The sequence below is a fragment of the Eretmochelys imbricata genome, chromosome 6 (assembly GCF_965152235.1).
Source record: "Eretmochelys imbricata isolate rEreImb1 chromosome 6, rEreImb1.hap1, whole genome shotgun sequence".
NCBI lineage: Eukaryota > Metazoa > Chordata > Testudines > Cheloniidae > Eretmochelys > Eretmochelys imbricata.
The window spans coordinates 42,372,501-42,393,241 of NC_135577.1; the positions used below are offsets into that span (position 1 = coordinate 42,372,501).

Consider the following 20,741-nt stretch of genomic DNA (forward strand, 5'->3'; position numbering starts at 1 on the left):
CAGCTTCAGGCAGTTGGAGGATTAGGGACATCCAGAGCACAGGGTTCCATCCCTGGCCATTTTGGCCTATCCTCTATGAACTGATCTAATTGTTTTTTGAACCCAGTTATACTTTTAGCCTTCACAACATCCGCCAGTGATGAGTTTCCCAGGTTGTTTGTACGTTGTGTGAAGAAATACTTTGTTTTAAACCTGCTGCCTATTAATTTCATTGAGTGAATTCTGGTTCTTGTGTTATGTGAAGGGGTAAGCATTCGCTTTCGCCACACCATTTATCATTTTACAGACCTCTAGCATATCCCTCTCTTAGTTGTCTCTTTTCTAAGCTGAACAGTCCCAATCTTTTTAATTTCTCCTCATATGGAAGCTGTTTCATACTCCTAATCACTTTTGTTGCCCTTCTCTGTCCTTTGTCCTATTCTAATATATCTTTTTTGAGATGGGGCAATCAGACCTGCATGAAGTATGCAAGGTGTGGTTGTACCATTGATTTATATAGTGGTATAAGAGGGGTTTACTGGCTGAGCTCCTCAAGACAGAGAGCCTGGGTCAGAGAGGGCTGAAGGCAGGAGCAGCAGCAGAAATAGATGCCTGCTGGCTCTCAGGACCAGAAAGAACTGAAGGAAGTGGGGGCAGCAGAGCAGTTTACCTGCTGATGTCTCCTTGCAGGAGAGCTGGACCCCAAGGAACAGTGAAAGGTACAGGGGGAGTGAGGGATGCTCCCCAGCAAGGATGCTTCCAGAAGAGAGACTCTGGGAGTTTCCATGGGAAGAGCAGAATTGCATTCCAAAAGAAAGGGCTGGGTTTTTTCAGCAGACCGGGTCATAGGAGGTCAGGCTTAGTAGTCGGAGCGGGAGGGAGGCCTAGTGGTCAGAGTCTCAATGCCAGAGCCAAGGGTTGAGGCAGAGGAAGAGCCAAGGGTTGGAATTGGATTACCAGGAGTCAAGGAAGGCAGGAGAAGGGCTGATTCTGAGACAGGAGCATGGCTGGAACAAGATGGGAATGAGGCTGGGTGCAGGGTAGTACCTGTGCTGGAGTGGTAGAAGATTAACAGGAGCAGGACTTGGGGAGACGAGCATAGGGAGGCAGGGGCAGAATGGGGCAGCCAGGGGGCCATGGCTCCATAATTTTTTACCAGATAAGGGTGAGCAACGGGGGAGGCGGAGCAGAGAGGACTGAGTGCGGGGTGGGGTCTTGGGGGAAAGAGGCAGCATGGGGGGGCTTGGGGAAAAGGAGCAGTGCAGGGGCAGAGCATCAAGGGAAGGAGCAGTGTGGGGGCAGGACCTTGGGTATGGGGCAGCATGGGGGCAGGGCCTCAGTGGGGAAGGGGTGGTGAGGGCGGGGTCTCAAGGAAAAGGGGTGGTACAAGGATTGGGGGAAGGGGCAGCACAGGCGCCAGTAGTAGAGGCAGAGAGTCTCTGGGTGTTGAACAGTCAGCAAGCTGCTGCTGCTAGGTTGAAAACCTGGCCTGGTGGCTTCCTGAGCCAATCAGGCAGGATGGTCTATCAGGCCGCCTAGCTGGCTCGTTAGGGCATCAGAAGTATTGAGCAGGTGCAGCTTAGGGCCTTACTTCTGACATGAGTTGACTGTCCTGGTACAGGGACTGAAGAGGACAAACAAAGAGTCCAATGTGGCAAAGACACATGTTGAGACACATGTTGCTTCTATGTTGAGAAGAAAGCCAGGTTTTAAGGACTATATGCACTGGCAGTAATATGGACTATCTTTTGGGACTTTTGTTATGGAAATTTGCATTTGTTTTGTTTAATAAACTATGTTAGTGGACAAGAGGATAAGCTGGCATGGAGTTACTGGGAACCCAAAAGGGAAACTGATGTGAGGGGCCACTTGCAGGCAGTGGTGGATTACTGACCCCGGCTAATTTGGGGCCCCTTGAAAAATCTCCCCCTGCTGTGGCCCTGGAGCTGGAGAAGTTTGCACTCCCTGCCACGGCCCCGGGGCTACGATGGGAGCACAGAGCTTCTCTAGTCTCAGGACGGTAATGAGGGGTGGTGAAAAGGAGCAAGCGGGGGATGGGGCCACAGGGGAAGGGGTGGAATGGGGCAGGGTCGTGGGCAGAATGGGGGAGAGCTGCAGGGGAAGGGGTGGAACGGTGCAGGGCCAGGGATGGAATGGGGTGGGGGAAGGGGGAAGGAGCAGAATGGGGTGGGGCCATGGACAGAGCTGTAGGTGGAAGGGATGGGGTGGGTTCATGGTTCCAGCATTGGGGCGCCCTCACTTGCTCCAGCTCAGGGCCCCAGGAGACCTTAATCCACCTCTGCTTGCAGGGCTGCCACGAGGCCCTGAAGTGGTGCTTGGGAGGAGGCCACTTGTTTTACACACTTATACAATATCAATAGCTTCCTGTGAGATGGTGGTTTTAATAGATTGCAATGCAGAAGGGAGCATTGTGATCATCTAATCTGACATCCTGTATAACACAGGCCATAGAATTTACCCAAAATAATTTGTAGAGCATATCTTTTAGAAAACATTCAATCTTGATTTTAAAATTGTCAGTGAAGGAGAATTGTGATGGAGAAAAATTGTTCTAGTGATTAATTATCCTCACTGTTAAAACCTTATGCCTTATTTCCACTATAAATTTGACTAGCTTCAGCTTCCAGTCATTGTATTTTGTTATACCTTTCTGTTCTAGATTGAAGAGTCCATGATTAAATATTTATTCCTCAGGTAGATACTTACAGACTGTAATCAAGTCACCTGTTAGGCTCAAAGAGATCAATCACTATAAAACATGTTTACTAATCCTTTAATCATTCTCATGGCTCTCCTCTGAACCCTCTCCAATTTATCAGCATCCTTCTTGAATGGTTGGCATCAGAACTGGACACAGTATTCCAGCAGCAGTTGCACTAGTGCCCAGTAGAGAGGTAAAATAACTGCTCTACTCCTATTCAAGATTCCCCGGATTATGCATCCGAAGAGCGCATTAGGTCTTTTGGCCACAGCATCACACTGTGAGCTCATATTCAGCTGATTATCTACCACGACCCCCAATTTCTTTTCAGAGTCACTGCTTCCCATGATAGAGTACCTCATCTGTAAGTGTGGCCTACATTTTTTGTTCCTATATACATTTAGCCATATTAAAATATTGCACATTGTTTGCTTCCACTCAATTTAACAAATGATCCAGGTTGCTTTAAAATCAGGGACCTATCCTCTTCGTTATTTACCTCTCCCGCAATTTTTGTGTCGTCTGATTCACTGTGTCTTGATAAGGATCATAGGTGGTCCTGCATTGTCTCTGGGCTAAAATTATTGTGTTATAGTTTCTTTGCACCAATCTGAAAATGCAGAGGAGCTGTAATCTGAATTTAAACACCAAGCAGAGAATTAACCTGTCAGAGGGGAATCTGCTTGCTGGTGCATCTGTACCACTGCCAGGGCTTTGCCATTGCCTTCCTCTCTCCCAGAATATGGGGAACGTTGGCGACAGGGAAATGCCATGGGAGAGCAGAGCTCAGCTATGCCAATCCTTCGCTGATGGTGGTTCCATTAAAGGCCCAATGCTAGTGGTCCGACTTAGAACAACCTTAGTACTTCCTCTAAATACTGCTGCATGGTGCATAGTAAGCCTCTGACAGTGTTTTTAAATAAAGTCTGGGCTTTTGTTGCTGTTACTTTTAGGAGATTAATTTGCTATTCAGTTCTTCAATGGTCATTTTTACCAAATGGGTCTTCTACTCTCAGAATCTTTTTCTACATTTTAGTGGGCAAAAGAATCTGTGCTAAAAAGAAGTTGTTGCTGATATCAATAAACTACTTCATCAAACCAGGCCTCAGTGTGCTATTCAGACCATTAATATGAGCTGAATGGCAGAGCTCTATGCCTCCTGACCCTGCCATCCACCAGTATGGGAGATAGGTTGGAGACAAAAGTGGGCATTGCCGAAGAGTGGTGTACTCTGAAAATCCTGGGTCAGTGCAACAATCCCTAGAGAAGCCTTTCAGCCAACTCAAGTTAGCGTAGCTTATGATGAAACTAGCCCTCAGCTGCAACTATGATCATGGAATGGAAAACAGCCTTTCTTCCTACCTCCTTACTGAGCAGAACTCAGGCTCAGTTTAGGATCTGGTCCAGTTTTTATATATATTATTTTGATTATATTTTTCTCGTTTAATTATACAAGACTCTTGTTTTTGTAATCTGAGTTTTACTTACAATTAGTTGTTTTTGATATTAAGGCTTCTACCAATACAATGTCAAAACCGAGAAAAACAATCTGTATACTGTAGATAATAAGGTAATCAAGAAATGTATCACAACCATAAATGTCAGTATATTTTAGTATTGTTGTCTATGAATACATTTGATTGTGTCAATATTTGCAAAATAGTTCCCCCGCCCTTGAAAGGTTACACACATTATTGGGTAAATGCACACCATATAGAAGCAGCTTAATACTTTATGTATCTGTATGTATTTAGTTTGTTGAAAGTTACATTTTATATATATTGGTTGGATATTTGCCAGATAGATCCAGCTAACTGTAGGCCTTACATGAACAGTGAAAGAAAACAGAAGTAAGGAAACAGAGGTTAACAATGGACAAAGCGTGAATTCACAAGTGGCCTTGTAAATAATATGTAGCTAGTAGATAAAGAAATAGTAAGAAGAGTAATGTGTGATAAGCTTGTAGCTGCAGTTTTGCTTACTAGCACACTTTGTATCTCATGAATAAGTCATGGTCTATACAGGGATTGGTTCATAAAATTAGTAAACCAATCATAAAGCATGTGATACAATGTAGAATGAAATGTGCACGTTTGTTTTAGAATATATATATATATATATATAGACACATATATTCTAAAAGAAACATGTATATATTATAATATATATATATATATATATATATAATCTGATTTATAATTATGTAGTTTGGAGTTCCCTGATCACCTCAGGTGTAGCTTTATGAAATTCCAGTAAAGAAACATCATTGACAAGTTTGGATTCAAACTCAGTTTTTTGGATTCCATAGAACTGGATAAAAGGTTCTTCCAGAACTGGACGAGGTGTTCTGGATAAGCTGAGTGGAAAAGGTCTCAGAGGAAATCCCAAGGTTAACTAGTAACCTTAACCTTAATTCTGAAATTTTTTACATTCCATCCCATACTATAGATAATAAAGGCTACAATATCAAACAGGGCTCAGTAGGTGAACTTGGAAATATGTGAAGGCATTTGTACAATCAAATAATTGCATATTTTGTTCTATATTTGCAAATGCCCATTTGCTGTAAATATGTGGGATTCTGCAGATGCATTCTTTTTCTCCCCTCTGAAACTATTTGAAGGGATTTTGTGGGTCAGTCTTTTTACTGAAATTAAATGTAATAAGTTCATGCTAATATTAATGACGATTTTTAATAGAAAAAAATGGTTGTTTTTTTCCTTTCAGAGTTTTTTATGGTTCAAGGAATTTGTTATGATGTTATGAATAGTATTGTAGGTTTTCAGTAGTTTATAAATTTAACAGATTACTATTCAATCCCAGTATTTTTTTTTGATGAATTCATATGGGCTTGGTTTAGTGAAACATCCATCAAGCCTCTGCACTTCATAGCCCATGCTAGTCCCCCAGTATGGACTCTGTCTGTCTTCCCTGATGCATGAGACAGGTGTTTCTGCTTACTGTTGAATTAGGCTCTTTATAGCTCAGTTTTTCAGTCTCTTGATGTATCAATATGAGGAATATTTAAACAATTTAAAATGAGAAAAGCTTCATTTTAAAGTTATATTTATAAAAGAAGAATTTGGTTATGTCAATGTACAGAAACTTAAGTTTTGAATATCATGCTGTTGAGATTCCCAGACAGAACAAAAACACTTACATACAGATTTATAATGTTTATAATGCACGTAAAAATTAGTTATTTTAGAATTAGGAACACTAGTTAATAATATCAAAAATCCATTCATAATTTGTGGAGACTTTAGTAGTCACAATGAGCTATGGTGAAATAAGAAAATTGATCAAAATGGTAAATGTTTAGAACAATTTATTGACATGTATAACCTGATTATATTGAATACAGGTGCACCTACTAGATTTAATTCAGTGGATGGATCTTTTTCTGTTTTGGATTTGGGAATTGGAACAAATAATAGAGCTAGTAAATGCATCTGGGAAATTCATAAAGACTGAAATGGGAAGTGATCACTTCTCTACGCTTATTGAGTACCAAGGCCAAGGAAATGTCGAAAACACAAGAAGAGTCCCTTGCTGACATTTCTGAAAAGCTGATTGGGGACATTTTCAAGATTCAATTTGATGAATATTTATGTAGTAACTATACAACTGAACATAGAAGAATTCTATAACAACATAATAAAAGGAATTATAGCAGCACTTCATAGAATCATAGAATATCAGAGTTGGAAGGGACCTCAGGAGGTCATCTAGTCCAACCCCCTGCTCAAAGCAGGACCAATTGACTTGATCTGGTCATCAACAAAACATCAAATTGTCCCTGACTTACTGACTTAGAAATCCAGTTCCCTGGTGGAATGAGGATTGCAAATTAACAATCAATGAAAGAAATAAGGCATATAAGCAAGCAAGATACACAATTAATAGTAAAGACCTAATTACTTTTATAAAATATATAATGCTTTGTCTGGTGGCACAAAGGATTAACAGAAAGACAAAAAAATGAAGTTGGAGAAATTTTTGTAGGAAATTGAACAAATATTCAGAGCTTTAAGAAATATATAAGCAAATTCCAAGAATGAATGAAATTTGAAGTAAAAGTAAATGTGTACCTGAACATATTGTAAACAATGAAATTGAGGTCTCTAACTTAGGAAAGGCAGACATTTTTGCAAAAGAATTCCAAAAGTCAGTAGTAATATGAATCAAAGCAGTGAGTTTTATGAGTGGGGGGAAAAAGGAGGTTTATTGAGGAAAGCTGTGAGCTATTAAATGGCTGGAGAGAATATACTCATGATATGTTAAACAAAAATTGTAGTATGCAGGAGCTTATTGCAGCCAATAGAACAAGGAAAAATATATCACCAGGTAAAGATAACATAAGTAATGAAATGCTTCCACACTTGTCAGAAGGGAATCTAAAGATGCTATTGTGGTCACATAATTATATATGGGGGTGGGGGAAGAGGATGAGGGGGGAAGGCTGCTGCCAATGGAATAAAAACAAGAATTGGTGATACTAATTAGGAAACCAGGCAAGGTACATACAAGACCTGATGTTTATAGGCCTATTGCTCTCACATCATGAGTGAGGAAAATCATGGAAAATATGATAAATGTAAGACTACTGGAATACTTGGAGAAAAATGATATTATAACTGAGATACAAAGTGGCTTCAGAAAAGGAAGATGTACAGTTGACCATATAGAGCAGGGGTGGCCAACCTCTGGCTCCAGAGCCACATGCGGCTCTTCAGAGGTTAATATGCGGCTCCTTGCATAGGCGCCAACTCTGGGGCACAAGCTACAGGCGCCAACTTTCCAATGTGCTACAGGGTGCTCACTGCTCAACCCCTGGCTCTTCCCCAGGCCCCAGCCCCATTCTACTCCTTCCCCTGAGTCTGCTGCGCCCTTGCTCCTCCTCCTCCCCTCCCCCCCCCACCTCCCGAGCCTCCTGCATACCACTAAACAGCTGATCACAGTGGGCGGGAGGTGCAGGGATGTAGGGTTAGGTGTTGAATGGCGGTGCTGCTGTCGGGTGGGAGACACTGGGGGCGGGGGGGAAGCTGATGCAGGAGGCTGCTAATGTGTTACTCTGGCTCTTTGGCAATGCACATTGGTAAATTATGGCTCCTTCTCAGGCTCAGGTTGGCCACCCCTGATATAGGGACTGGAAACAGAGGTACAAAAATCATAAGGACTAAGAACTTTATGATAACAGTTTTCCTTGACATTGAAAAAGCATATGACATGCTATGGAGGGAAGGCCTGCTATATAAACTAGCTAAAATTGGAATAAAAGGGAGAATGTTTTGGTGGATAAGGGACTTTTTAAGTGACAACTATATACATCAGAGTGGGAATAACTTTATTAAAAACCTACAAGCTTGAAAATGGATTTCCACAAAGGAGTATTGTCAGCCCTACTTTGTTTTCCATTATGATAAATGAACCCTTGGAAAGTGTGCAGACAGGAATAGGCATTTCCTTCTTTGCAGACAACTGTGCTATATGGACTAAGCATAAAAGACTTAAAGTAGCTGAGGAAAAGACAAATGAGGCACTCCAGAGAATTTCAAAGTGGGGGATTTAAATGCTCATATGCAAAAACTAAGGGAATGCTTTTAATTAGGAAGAAAATTAGGGAAGGCTGGGACTTATTTCTTTATGGTGAAAAAATTAAGATAGTTCAATAATTTATGTTCCTATGATAATAATAAATTAATTGATAATAAATTAACTTGGAAAGATTGCATAGATGATATCATAAAAATTGTAAAAGTAGAATTAAATTACTTAGTAGTATAGCTGGGTACAAATGGGATGCAGATAACGTATAGATGATATATAATGCATTGATAAGACCAGTTTTAGACTACAGATGACAAGCTTTTGGTTCAGCTTCAAAAACCACTGAATGCATCCGATGAAGTGAGCTGTAGCTCACGAAAGCTTATGCTCAAATAAATTTGTTAGTCTCTAAGGTGCCACAAGTACTCCTTTTCTTTTTGCGAATAAAGACTAACACGGCTGCTACTCTGAAACCTGTTAGAAACTTGGAACTGTTCCAGGCCCAAGCTCTATGATTGACATGTGGTGCAATGGTGGTAACATCAATGTGTGCTGCAAATAGCCACTGGAGAAGCACCTATAAACCTAAGGATGGAACTATTAGATCTAATCTTTTGGGCAAAGGTAAAAGGAATAATGAAAATAGAAGTATACAATGGATTTATGAGGATTGCTGAGAAATTAATAGACAAAATGTGATGGATTGCCACAGACTTCCTCATACTATCAGGGAAAGAATAGGCAAAGGAGATATATTTAAATGAAAAATTGAGAGCGCTAAAAATTTTTAGTCATGGGAAATCAAATTACAGCTGGACAGTTATTTCTCCCATTTGTGGATTTAGAATAGTATGAAAAAAACCAAGGGAATGAAAATACTACACATTATGACCAATACAATTTCTGAATTAATTTATGAAAAATGGGGCTGGCTTAGTCAAGTCTATACAGACGGATCAAAAGATGACAGCCTGGGTGGAGTAGGAACAGCCTTCTGTCATCCCAGTCCAAAAATCTAAAAGGCTACTGAATTATGTGACCGTTCTAATGGCTGAACTAATAGGGATAATGTTCGCATTAGCCTGAGTACGAGATGTGTGACCAGCTGCAGCTGTAATTTTATTTGATGCCTTGTCAGGCATTATGACAATCAGATCAGGGACTTCAGGAAGAAAAAATGACACAAACAGTGAAATAATATTCCTAACTACAGAAATAATTCAAGTAGGTATCTGTGTAACAATAGTAGGTTATGGCACATATCAGCATACCTGGAAATGAGGTGGCTGACAAAGCAGCAAAAAACAAGCTCTAAAAAATGAGGAAGTGGATAATAAGATATCCTTAAGTAGACAAGTGTAGTCATGAAGGAGCTTGTGAATGAAAGGAGCTTGTGAAGGAATGCCAAGAACTACGGACTAAGGAAACAAAAGGATGAAGATTTTATGATGTATGCTCAAAAACTGAAGATAATACTATTCTCCATAGTCAGATACAAAGAGTATAGTAGTCATTTTTATAGTGTTAGCAGATCATTGTGCCTTAAATAATAAATTAAACTTATTAAAATACATAAAGATAGGTTGTATAATGTGTGCAAAACCAAATAAACTGTTGATCATGATCTGTGGCATTATGGACAATATTCTATGGAAACAAAGTTGTTTTATGAAAAATTGAGTCAGCTTGGATCAAAGATTTTTCCGTAAAGGGACTAGTGAGAATATCAGGAAAATGTTGCATTTCCTTAAGGATACTAGACTAAGTGAAAGGACTTTTTTTAAAAAAATGGCTAAAAGTGAATGAAGAAAATGGTGGTCATAGCCTCATATGTTGTGCCAAAAAACAAAGACAAGGGGTATGTCTTCACTACCCACTGGATCGGCGGGCAGCGATCGATCCAGCGGGGATCGATTTATCGCATCTAGTCTAGACGAGATAAATCAACACCCCCCCCCCGAGTGCTCTCCCATCGACTCCTGTACTCCAGCACCACGAGAGTGTAGGCAGAGTCGACGGGCAAGCGGTAGCAGTTGACTCACCATGGTGGAGACATCAAAGTAAGTCAATCTAAATACATCTACTTCAGCTACGTTATTCACGTAGCTGAAGTTGCGTAACTTAGATCAATTCCCCTCCTCCCCCCAATGTAGACCAAGGCAAAGAGAGGATCTTCAGGGGAAGAATTTTGCAGTCAGTCCCTAGGATGAGGGAGGTCAGCAGGGACAAGCTCAAAGTCCCAGGGGGAGAGCCTGCCCCGGAGTAAGGAATCTGGCAAGAAGGTAGGAGCGGTGATGGTAGGAGCAGGGAATAAAGTAAGCTTCCATGGAAAATCCAAGAGAAAGAGAAAATAGAGAGACTTGGTAGAAAGGAGCACTGGGAAACAGCAACAGGACTGCATTGCTGGTTGTAGGGTCCCTGGGCTGGAACCCAGCTTAGCGGGTGAGCCCATGTTGCCCTACCAGCCATTGTTATAGTGGCATAGAACCTCAAACTGGGACTGAACACCGTCTGGAGATGGCATTTGGACAATTGTCCTTTTGTCTTTCATAATCAAAGTACTGGTGGACTAAAGGGTGACCTAGCTGGAAGGCCAAGTTATCAGAAGAAAGACTATAGCAAAGTGAGCGATGAAGAGCAAGGGGACACCCTATGCAGCGAAAGCTACATTCCTAGACCTAGAGGCAAGGAGGCGCACTAGTGATCAGTAGGAACCTCATTACACTATGCTCTTGCAAACACGCACATGTGAGTAACTGTACTGATCCAAGCAATCTCACTGAATTCAATACATGTGCTTACTTGTGGAATGTATATCACTTGTTTGTTTGCAGGATTGGGGCCTATGGTCCTGTAAATTATCAGGCTAGAACACTGACACTTTTTGGAAGCTATACTGTTGGAGATCAAGGAATCAAGCTTAACTATTGCAGCTTGAACTACAATAATGCTGCACTTCTCATTTTTCCCCAAATCTGAATGGAGATGATTTAGTTACTATTGTTTTATAATCTTTTAATTATTACAAGAAACACAGAATATAATAAAGATCAAAGCTTACTTATATACTACTATTAAATTACTAAATATAGTTATCTATAGCACATATGTTGAGTAACTATAGTTATCAAACAGAATTGGTTAATTGCTTTAATTATTCACATTCAGATAAAATTAAGTTATTAAATAGTTTGTCATCACTAATTTCTATTGTCATTTTCTTCTTTATAAAGTGAAAATAATTATATACGGAATATTAATAAAGATTTCAGAAGCTCAAGCAAACTTGTAAAGTCTTTAACAGAAGTATATTTACAAAAATAAGGTCTTTTCTGGGACAGCCATAATGTAGAATTGTGCAATAGTTATGGTATGGTTTTTCAACTAGCAGCTACTTCTCTTTTCCCATACATAAATGGCAGCCAGCAATAGCTAGAAACAAAAGATCCCTCTCCCACTCTCTGAATACAGTGACATTCATTCTCAGAGAAGCAGGGGCAGCTTTTTGAAAGGAGACTTCTTCAGCCCAACAATAACACACAATGAGTTATTGACTTGTTTATATATGGAGCTCTTTTCAGTAACTAACTCTGACTCCCCACAGTCTGGACAAATGATTGATTTCGTTGTTAGAAAAAGAGAGAGCTCTTGCACTAAACTCTGTAGTGCAAACTACTTTTCCCCCATTTGTTCCCCTACTGAATAGGACCTTATTAAAATGCACTTTCCAAAAAATACCTGCAGCTGGCCTTTATAAGCATGTTTTGTATATATAAATAAGTAATTTGTCCCACTCTTTTGTATAGTAATAGGGCATTGGGTAATCTTGTCAATATATATATCTGAAGGCTGATTGCCACAGTTTTTATGTTAAATTGTATTATTTATATTTATCTGCATGTAAAACATAATTCAGATTACTTATTTGAACAGTAGCTATGTGCTAATTGGTTACAAATGTTAATATTTTAAATTTAATGGGTATAAGTTTTTCTTATGGTGAGATCTTGAGACTATAAGTTGGCTATGCGCTCTACATGCAGGTTAATTAGATATTTTATAATATTTGAGCAAAGTATGAACATTTAGTTAAAACCCTTTTGTATTTTGAATATATAATTATTGATCCATTTGTCATCTCATAACTATAATTATAAAATGTCCAGCCATACATTCTGTTATATTCTACTGCTCAAAACACAAACATTTTCCATTAATTCTTTATGCCCATCTGTTGAAAGGAGAATTGATTAATCCACCCTTTTGTTATCTCTCAAGGGTTTTTGTTTTGTTTTCTCTGTAAAAAAGTTGGCTTTCTTCGGTCCTACTTTACATATTTTAAATGTAAACAAGCATTTGCTATCTTCTTTCATTAAAATGTTTATATGCAGCACCTAAAAAGTTGGCTTGTACAGCTGCTATGCTAGAGGAACAATTTCTGTATGAACAGAAAGCATAGCTCACTTTATGCTATACTGAACTCTATGCTTTACTAGCTGCATACCCTCCATGGGAAGTTAAGAACCCATTCTCCTCAATAATTTGTGGAGAAATTATGTCTGGGATGCATCTTACAAAGAAACAAGGAAAAGATTATAAGAATTTATTAAAAGTGAACACATTTGTAAAATAGCCAGAACTAGCCTTTAATTGCACATTAGGCCGGATTTGCTATGGCGTTGCATCTATGTATTCAGTTACACTTGTGCAAAGTGAATGTAAAATATTACCAGATCAGAATGATAGCATTTTAATACAGCACCGCATATACTCTGCAGAGTGGTAAATAATTACACAAGATACAAGGTGGCAGAAAATTATGTCCATTGCATTGTATTTTTAAAAGCTTTTCCCACATGATTTTAAGAAAGGGTAGGTTACCTGTTTATCCAGATGCTTAAAATTTTCAGAAAACCTAGGGAGCCTGACCAATGTCCATCAAATTTGCTGATTTTGGTACTTGTACTCTCTGCCTTGCTGTTTGCTTTTTACTTTTTTCCTTGTTTTGTATTCTTTCCATCATCTTTATGCTCTCTTTCCCTGTACTTGTTTTCTTTCATTCTTTCTCTTTCATTTTTTGTCCAAATAAATTGTTTCAATTCGTCATACCTTAACTATTTTTTCTCTTAGTTTCTTTTCTTTTCTTTTCCATCTTCTGCTTCTTTTATTATACTCTTCTTTGCTGTCTCTTCTTTTCTTTTGGTTTTGACTACTTTCTATTTCTTTCCCTCTCAGTTCTGACTCCTTTTTTTCTTTTCTCTCTTTTCTCACTCTGTTTTCAGTTTCTCTTTTCTGTCCCTCTCTAACCTTTCTTTAAATCCTTTATTAAAAATAACAAACCACCATGCTATTGTTTGTGTAAGAATTTGGGGGGAGGGATAGCTCAGTGGTTTGAGCATTGGCCTGCTAAACCCAGGATTGTGAGTTCAATCCTTGAGGGGGCCATTTAGGGATCAGGGCAAAAATTGGGGATTGGTCCTGGTTTGACCAGGGGGTTGGACTAGATGACCTCCTGAGGTTCCTTCTAACTCTGAGATTCTATGAAGAGAGGAAAATTAGCAAAAGTATATGTACAGAGTTGAGGTCATATAATTTCCCACTGCATGGTACAGATGAATGAAAGAAGAAATCCTATTCCAATGACACAATTATGTATGGCCCTTGTCTATTCTAGACATCCAGGATAATACCAATTCACTTCCACCTGGGTTATCAATTCTGGGAGCCCAGTGCAGATGGGGCATCGGCAATATATCTCCTGATCAATGTCAGTCTGACTGGCATAGTACATAAAATGATGGCAGCAGCTGGCGATCCATGTACATTAATGCTACCAATCTTGCTGACCTGGGTGGAAATGAGCCAAAATTAGTGGACAGTGTTTTAAAAGTCCCTAGTGTAAACAGGCTTTTTGAGGCAGGAAGCTCAAAGTAATATATAATTCCCCTTCCCCAGTTCAGTGAAAGGTCCTCCAAATGAACATCAGTAATCAGTCTCATATGGGTTGTGAAAGGACATTCCTAAGCAGAAGGAGATGGGTAAGGGAAGAGCCACTTTTGTGCCATCACCTGTCTGTAAACCCATTAGGAATTTCCTGTAGAAATTAGTGCTTACTCTGTTATCTATAGGGTCTTGCTTTATGCCATCAACCCACTTTGGGTTATGGATCAGGAGACCGTGACAGCATGTCTCTTGAATGAGTTTTGCTGGCAAAGGGTAAAGTCTGGTTCTTTGCATGGGTTGCCTGGCACTTTTTAGGATTTCCCTGTGAATCTTGCGATATCCACACATATGAAGCTTTGCCTCATTTTTGGATTGAAAACCATGGGCCACAACCTCGGCTGGAGTAAATTGGTGTAGTTCCATGGAAGTCAATGGATCAATATTGACTTAGTCCGGTAGAACTATGTAGATCCAGCGCTATAACTCCACCTCCACAGGAACTCTCTGAACTGCAGCCTGTAGAGCTTCTTGGTTTTTGTCCTTCCCATATTTAGTACATGTATAATATTTGATGATACACAGATTTACTGTGAATGGTGCCCAGGTTTAGCATTGAAGGGGAAATTGTCTTTCTAACTTTTAACTGGCACACCAACATTTTGAAGTGTTTCTAATCTTTGAAAGACATATGTAGTTAACTCTCTTGGACAAAATTGTTCTGTTGGACAAATTATACCTCTCTTTAATCTTATTGGAAGGCACCCACCTGTTGTCTATATGAAATGATGCCTAATATACAAAATATTTTTCAAACAGCAGACACTTTGACTCTATGGTGATGGGCATGATACAAGAACCTGAACAGAACAGAAAAAGATTTAATGCAGTCTGAACAAGTGAGACCTGTTACGTGTCTTTCATTTAAATTATGCCAAAAGCAAAGCTGCGCTAGGCAAATATGACAGGAGAATTGTGCCCTAAAAGAAAAAATGGGCATATTATCATTATGTCTGGATACTTGAAGGAGACGCTATTAACGTTGCATAATTTTTCAAAGTGAAAATGCTCTTTCTTGATTCAACTTTTGCTTTACATATTTCTTATTTGATTTCTATTTGTGTACAGTATTGCAAAATGTATTTAAATATTATATTTATGAACAATATAGCAAGAGTTTGAACACATTCAAATGTTTGTCTTACATTTTCTTAATAATGGCATGGAGCTTTGTCTTACTACAGTACTCATATTCTTTTTGGGGTTCCAAGTATTTACTCTATTGTATTCAGAAAGCTACAAGGGCATCTACAATCTGTTTTATCATGTGAAAGATAGCATTTTGTGTGCAGTTAATTGTGCTGATGCCCATTGTGGGTGGCAAGAATAAAACCTTGGCTTATGGTGAAAAGCTTTTGGCTGCAACTTCACTGTACTTTATCATTAATCAACCTTAACATGTACAGTAGCCTGAATAGTTACCCAGTCACCGTCAGTCCTTCCAGTCTTACTATCAACTATGCTCTTTAATGCCAATGGATGCACCAGTACCCAGTCATCTGACAATGTGGCCTCCCAGTAGCAAGTTCCCATCATATACTTTTCCTGTGTAGAGACTTGGACTCTGGGCGTGTGGCTGTAAAGCTTATTCCAACATGTGTATTCACAATTCCACCCAAAGTGTGGAACAGTGGGTAAAATGCTGGTTCCACTGTAGTCAATGGAAAAGCTTGCATTGATTTCAGTGGGCCAGGATTTTACCCAGTAAATTCTCACAACTGATAATCTGAGAATGTCAAAAGTAAAGATGGTGCACTTGCACCATTTGTTTGAAATCTGCTCCTGCAGGGGGGACAGTGCTCTGTCCAAGCTTTGTGGTCCTCATACAGTGATCCAGAGTGGGGCGGGGTGGGGAAATCTCATTAGAAGACTATTGTACCAAGGGAAATATGGGGTTGGGGCCACTTCTCTCTTAGCATCACAATGAAGTGGTAACAGCAGTCCCCACCCACAGAGCTAGAACATGTGATTGTTAAGCAAGCTATATAGTAGTGAGTGACTAAAAAGTATTAGGTACCACACAACTTATTTTATTATTGTCTATATTAGATATATCTTAAAAACTGTTTGCCAACTTCAAAATAACTATAATATAAAAATTAAAAATTGCATATATTCAAAGTTAGGTTATTCATTCTAAAGGGTGAGTTTTTTCATATATATATTCTAAATTGAAACTGTCCCTATAATGTTAATAACATCTGTATTTTCAAATGGCTATAGAATAAATATTTTGTGAATGAACTTGTGTATGAATGATTGTATCACAGTTAAAATGTTTTCACTATTGTAAATATGGGTTGTAATCAACAACATTTTATGCACATTTCAAGAAATGATTTTACATTTTTCAGATGGATTTTGCAATTGATGGTCAGAGAGGGGGAATCACAGAAAAAGGCATTCTTTCAATGACAACAGAGGAATTATATTTAGAGCAAGAAAAAGTAAGTGAATAATATCAGTTAAATATTTTGATAAACCTGGAAAAACGTTTCAAAGACAGTGAGAGCTATTATTTATATCTGAATATAAAACTGATTTTAATCCCTGCATATAACTAAAAGAAGAGGGTTTTTAAAAATAATCTGCTACTTATTGATTTAGTAGAAGGCATTTATAATACTGATTACCCATGTACACCTGGTGAGTTCAGATTTCCTAATCTCAAAATGTACTACTGCGTTTTCCTGTTAAAGCAAGCAGTTTTATGATATCAAGACACAGATGGAATACTCCTGCTTGGCTACATATTGAATAAGAATTAATGTCTTAGTCTCTTTTCTGTGGGCTGAGCTCTGCCGTTCTGCAAGTTTCTAAGACAAAATCCCCAATGATGGCAACATGAATATGATCCTGTTTTAAATGTCACCTCCCACGGTACAAAGACTTAGTTTTTTTAGGTTAACTCAAGCTCTCTTATCAGAAATAAATTGATAATGTGGAAACTGGACAGGACAAGGAGTTCTTAAATTAGTTGAGGTAAACCTAGAAGGTACATTAAAACCAAATGAGGCCCTAAATTACACACAGTCTCCAGAAGTCATGTTCTTGGTAGTATCTCATATTAATGCATGTGCAGGAACAACTATTCTGGCCTAATCCTTTTGCAACTCTGTAATCACCATATTGGGTAAAACAGCTGGGTATTGAAAAATATGTTAGGCCTATGTCTGTGACTTCTTTCCTTATAAAACCAACAGCAGTTAGCTATATAAATTGAATTCCTCATGGGAGCTGAGTTGGGACTCATTTTAACTATAAACCAAAGGAATTTAGCTGTATAATATTGAACAATCCTCAGCTGATTGGTTCAACAAAAAATACTCCTTACGATTCAGTGAACCACCTCATGTGCATTTAAGGTAGGCACAAAAGAGGATGATAAATATAGGAAATATTGCAAAGCCCCTGGTTCATTGATGCATATGGTCTGGGTCTGCCCTAAGGTGACATGCAGTTGGGGAGATGTGCGTGACAGAACATATTTTATTTAAATTTGGATGTTCCTTTAACGTCTGAAATTTTCATACAGTACTAGGACTTACATAGCTAAAATTAGACCGTAGAAATCTTTCAAAATCCTGTTTCCCTTGGGCTTTTTCTGTATGCAAATAGTTAATCTTGGAAAAGTGGAAACCTTGTCCATCTCCAAAGATGGAAGACTCATGTAATAACTTATTTAAAATGATAGCCCTTGAAAGACTCATGCGCATACGATGGCAGGAACACACAAAACTTCAGGACATAGGAGCATTTTCGTCTAATCATTTTGACTAATCATTACTTTTCTTTATTCAGCATTGAAAATTTATACTTTACAAATATGCATGGCTGATAAGTAGTACTCTTAGCAGGTCATTACGTTTTCCACACATCTGTCATGTTTTCTTTTTTCCTCTAATCATCCTTCTTCTGTGGCGAAGTGTCCATAATGGAACCTTTTCCTCTCCCTTTTAATGTCATCTTCTCTTCCAGACCTTTCTCTTCACATCAAGAATGAAATCCTGGCACCAAGGAAGTCAATAGTAAAACTCCCATTAGCTTCAGTGGGGCCAGGATTTCACCCCCAGTTTATTATTTGAAAATGCTACCTAAAGTTTCTCTGATTTGTTTGTATTTCCTTCCCATGGTTTCATGCACTAAAACTTCCTAAAGTTTATAATCCTGCAGTCTGAAATGAGTAAGTAGCACATAGCTATTGTGCCCCAGGAGCAGGACAGGATTTGGGAAGCCACAGTCTAGTTTCTGCTTCCTCTTTGCTGGCACAGTTTACTTCTCCTTCTGTGTCAGCTCCTGTGCACATACCAGCATCTTGAAAGGTATAGCCAAGGCTCTGCCAGCCCATTCTGTGCCCACCTGCGTGGGAGAAGTTACAGCCCAGTGGTGCCTGCTCTCCTCCACTGCTCGCAGACTCAGGAAATGACTAGGTAGACTGCTGAAAATTCACTGTATACAGTCTTACAATTGCCTTGTATATCTCTATAAGTCATGTTTGGCCCTGATCCTGTAATTGGATGCATGAGGGCAGACCCTTGTATGTACATGAATGCCCATCGACCTCACTGGGATCCTACGCAAGCAGAAAGGGCAAGCCTCATGTATTCAATTATAAATTTACATAAGAACATAAGAACGGCCATGCTGGGTCAGACCAAAGGTCTATCAAACCCAGTATCCTGTCCTCTGACAGGGGCCAATGGCAGGTGCCCCAAAGGGAATGAACAGACAGGTTATCATCAAGTGATCCATGCCCTGTCACCCAATCCCAGCTTCTGGCAAACAGAGGCTAGGGACACTATTCCTGCCCATCCTGACTAATAGCCATTGGTGGACCTATCTTCCATGAATCTATCTAGCTCCTTTTTGAACCCCATTGTAGTACTGGCCTTCACAACACCCTCTGGCAAGGAGTTCCAGAGGTTGACAGTGCATTGCGTGAAAAAATACTTCCTTGTGTTTGTTTTAAACCTGCTACCTATTAATTTCATTTGGTGGCCCCTTGTTCTTGTATTATGAGAAGGAATAAATAACACTTCCTTATTTACTTTCTCTATACCACTCATGATTTTATAGACCTCTATCATATCCCCCTTTAGTCGCCTCTTTTCCAAGCTGAAAAGTCCCAGTCTTATTAATCTCTCCTCATACGGAAGCTGTTCTATACCCTTAATCATTTTTGTTGCCCTTTTCTGAACCTTTTTCAGTTCCAATATATCTTTTTTGAGTTGGGGCGACCACATCTGCACACAGTATTCAAGGTGTGGGCATACCATGGATTTATATAAGGGCAATATGATATTTTCTGTCTTATTATCTGTCCCTTTCTTGATGATTCCCAACATTCTGTTCACTTTTTTGACTGCTGCTGCACATTGAGTGGATGTTTTCAGAGAACTATCCACAATGACTCCAAGATCTCTTTCGTCAGTGGTAACAGCTAATTTAGACACCGTCATTGTGTATGTATAGTTAGGATTATGTTTTCCAATGTGCATGACTTTGCATTTATCAACATTAAATTTCATCTGCCATTTTGTTGCCCCGTCACCCAGTTTTGTGAGATCATTTTGTAGCTCTTCGCAGTCTGCCTAGGACTTAACTATCTTGAGTAGTTTTGTATCATCTGCAAATTTTGCCACCTCACTGTTTATCCCTTTTTCCAGATCGTTTACAAATAAGTTAAATAGGACTTAGCCCAGTACAGATTCCTGGGGGACACCACTATTTCCCTCTCTCCATTCTGAAAACTGACCACTTATTCCTACCCTTTGTTTCCTATCTTTTAACCAGTTACCAATCCATGAGAGAATCTTCCCTTTTATCCCAGGACTGCTTATTTTGCCTTTGGTAAGGGACCATGTGAGAGGCTTTCTGAAAAACTGAATACACTGTATCCACTGGATCTCCTTTGTCCACATGCTTGTTGACCTCCTCAAAGAATTCTAGTAGATTGGTGAGGCATGATTTCCCTTTACAAAAACCATGTTGACTATTTCCCAACAAATTATGTTCATGTATGTGTCTGACAATTTTGTTCTTTATGATAGTTTCAACCAAATTGCCTGGTACTGAAGTGAGGCTTACAGGCCTCTAGTTGCCAGGGTCACCTCTGGAGCCCTTTTTAAAAACTGGCATCACATTAGCTACCCTCCAGTCATTTGGTACAGAAGCTGATTTAAATGATAGGTTTGATACATCATTGTGTGTACCAAGTTCTGCAATTTTCCAGCAGTCTTGGAATATGTCTACACTGCAAACATGGAGTATGATTGCAGGTCAAGTAGACATATCTGAGCTAGCTTTAAACTAGCTAGCTCAGGTTCTGGAGCAGTGAAGTCATGACATACAGGCTTCAGCAAAGGTTATACAAGCCCTCTCGGAACCTTGGGTAATTGCTTGGGTGACTAGACCATGCCAAAGCATGTGCTGCTGCAGCTTTAGCTTGGGGGTCTCTACTCAAGCTGCAGTCTCACCCCATGATTACAGT

General features: G+C 39.4%; 1 protein-coding gene across 1 annotated transcript in view; it reads left to right on the top strand.

Annotated features, from left to right (window-relative positions):
* Window positions 1–20,741, top strand: part of DCDC1 (doublecortin domain containing 1) — a 411,407-nt gene that overhangs the window by 161,248 nt on the left and 229,418 nt on the right. Inside the window, 1 exon segment of the mRNA XM_077819961.1 lies at window positions 16,606–16,698. Coding sequence (XP_077676087.1) covers window positions 16,606–16,698 — 93 coding nt within the window.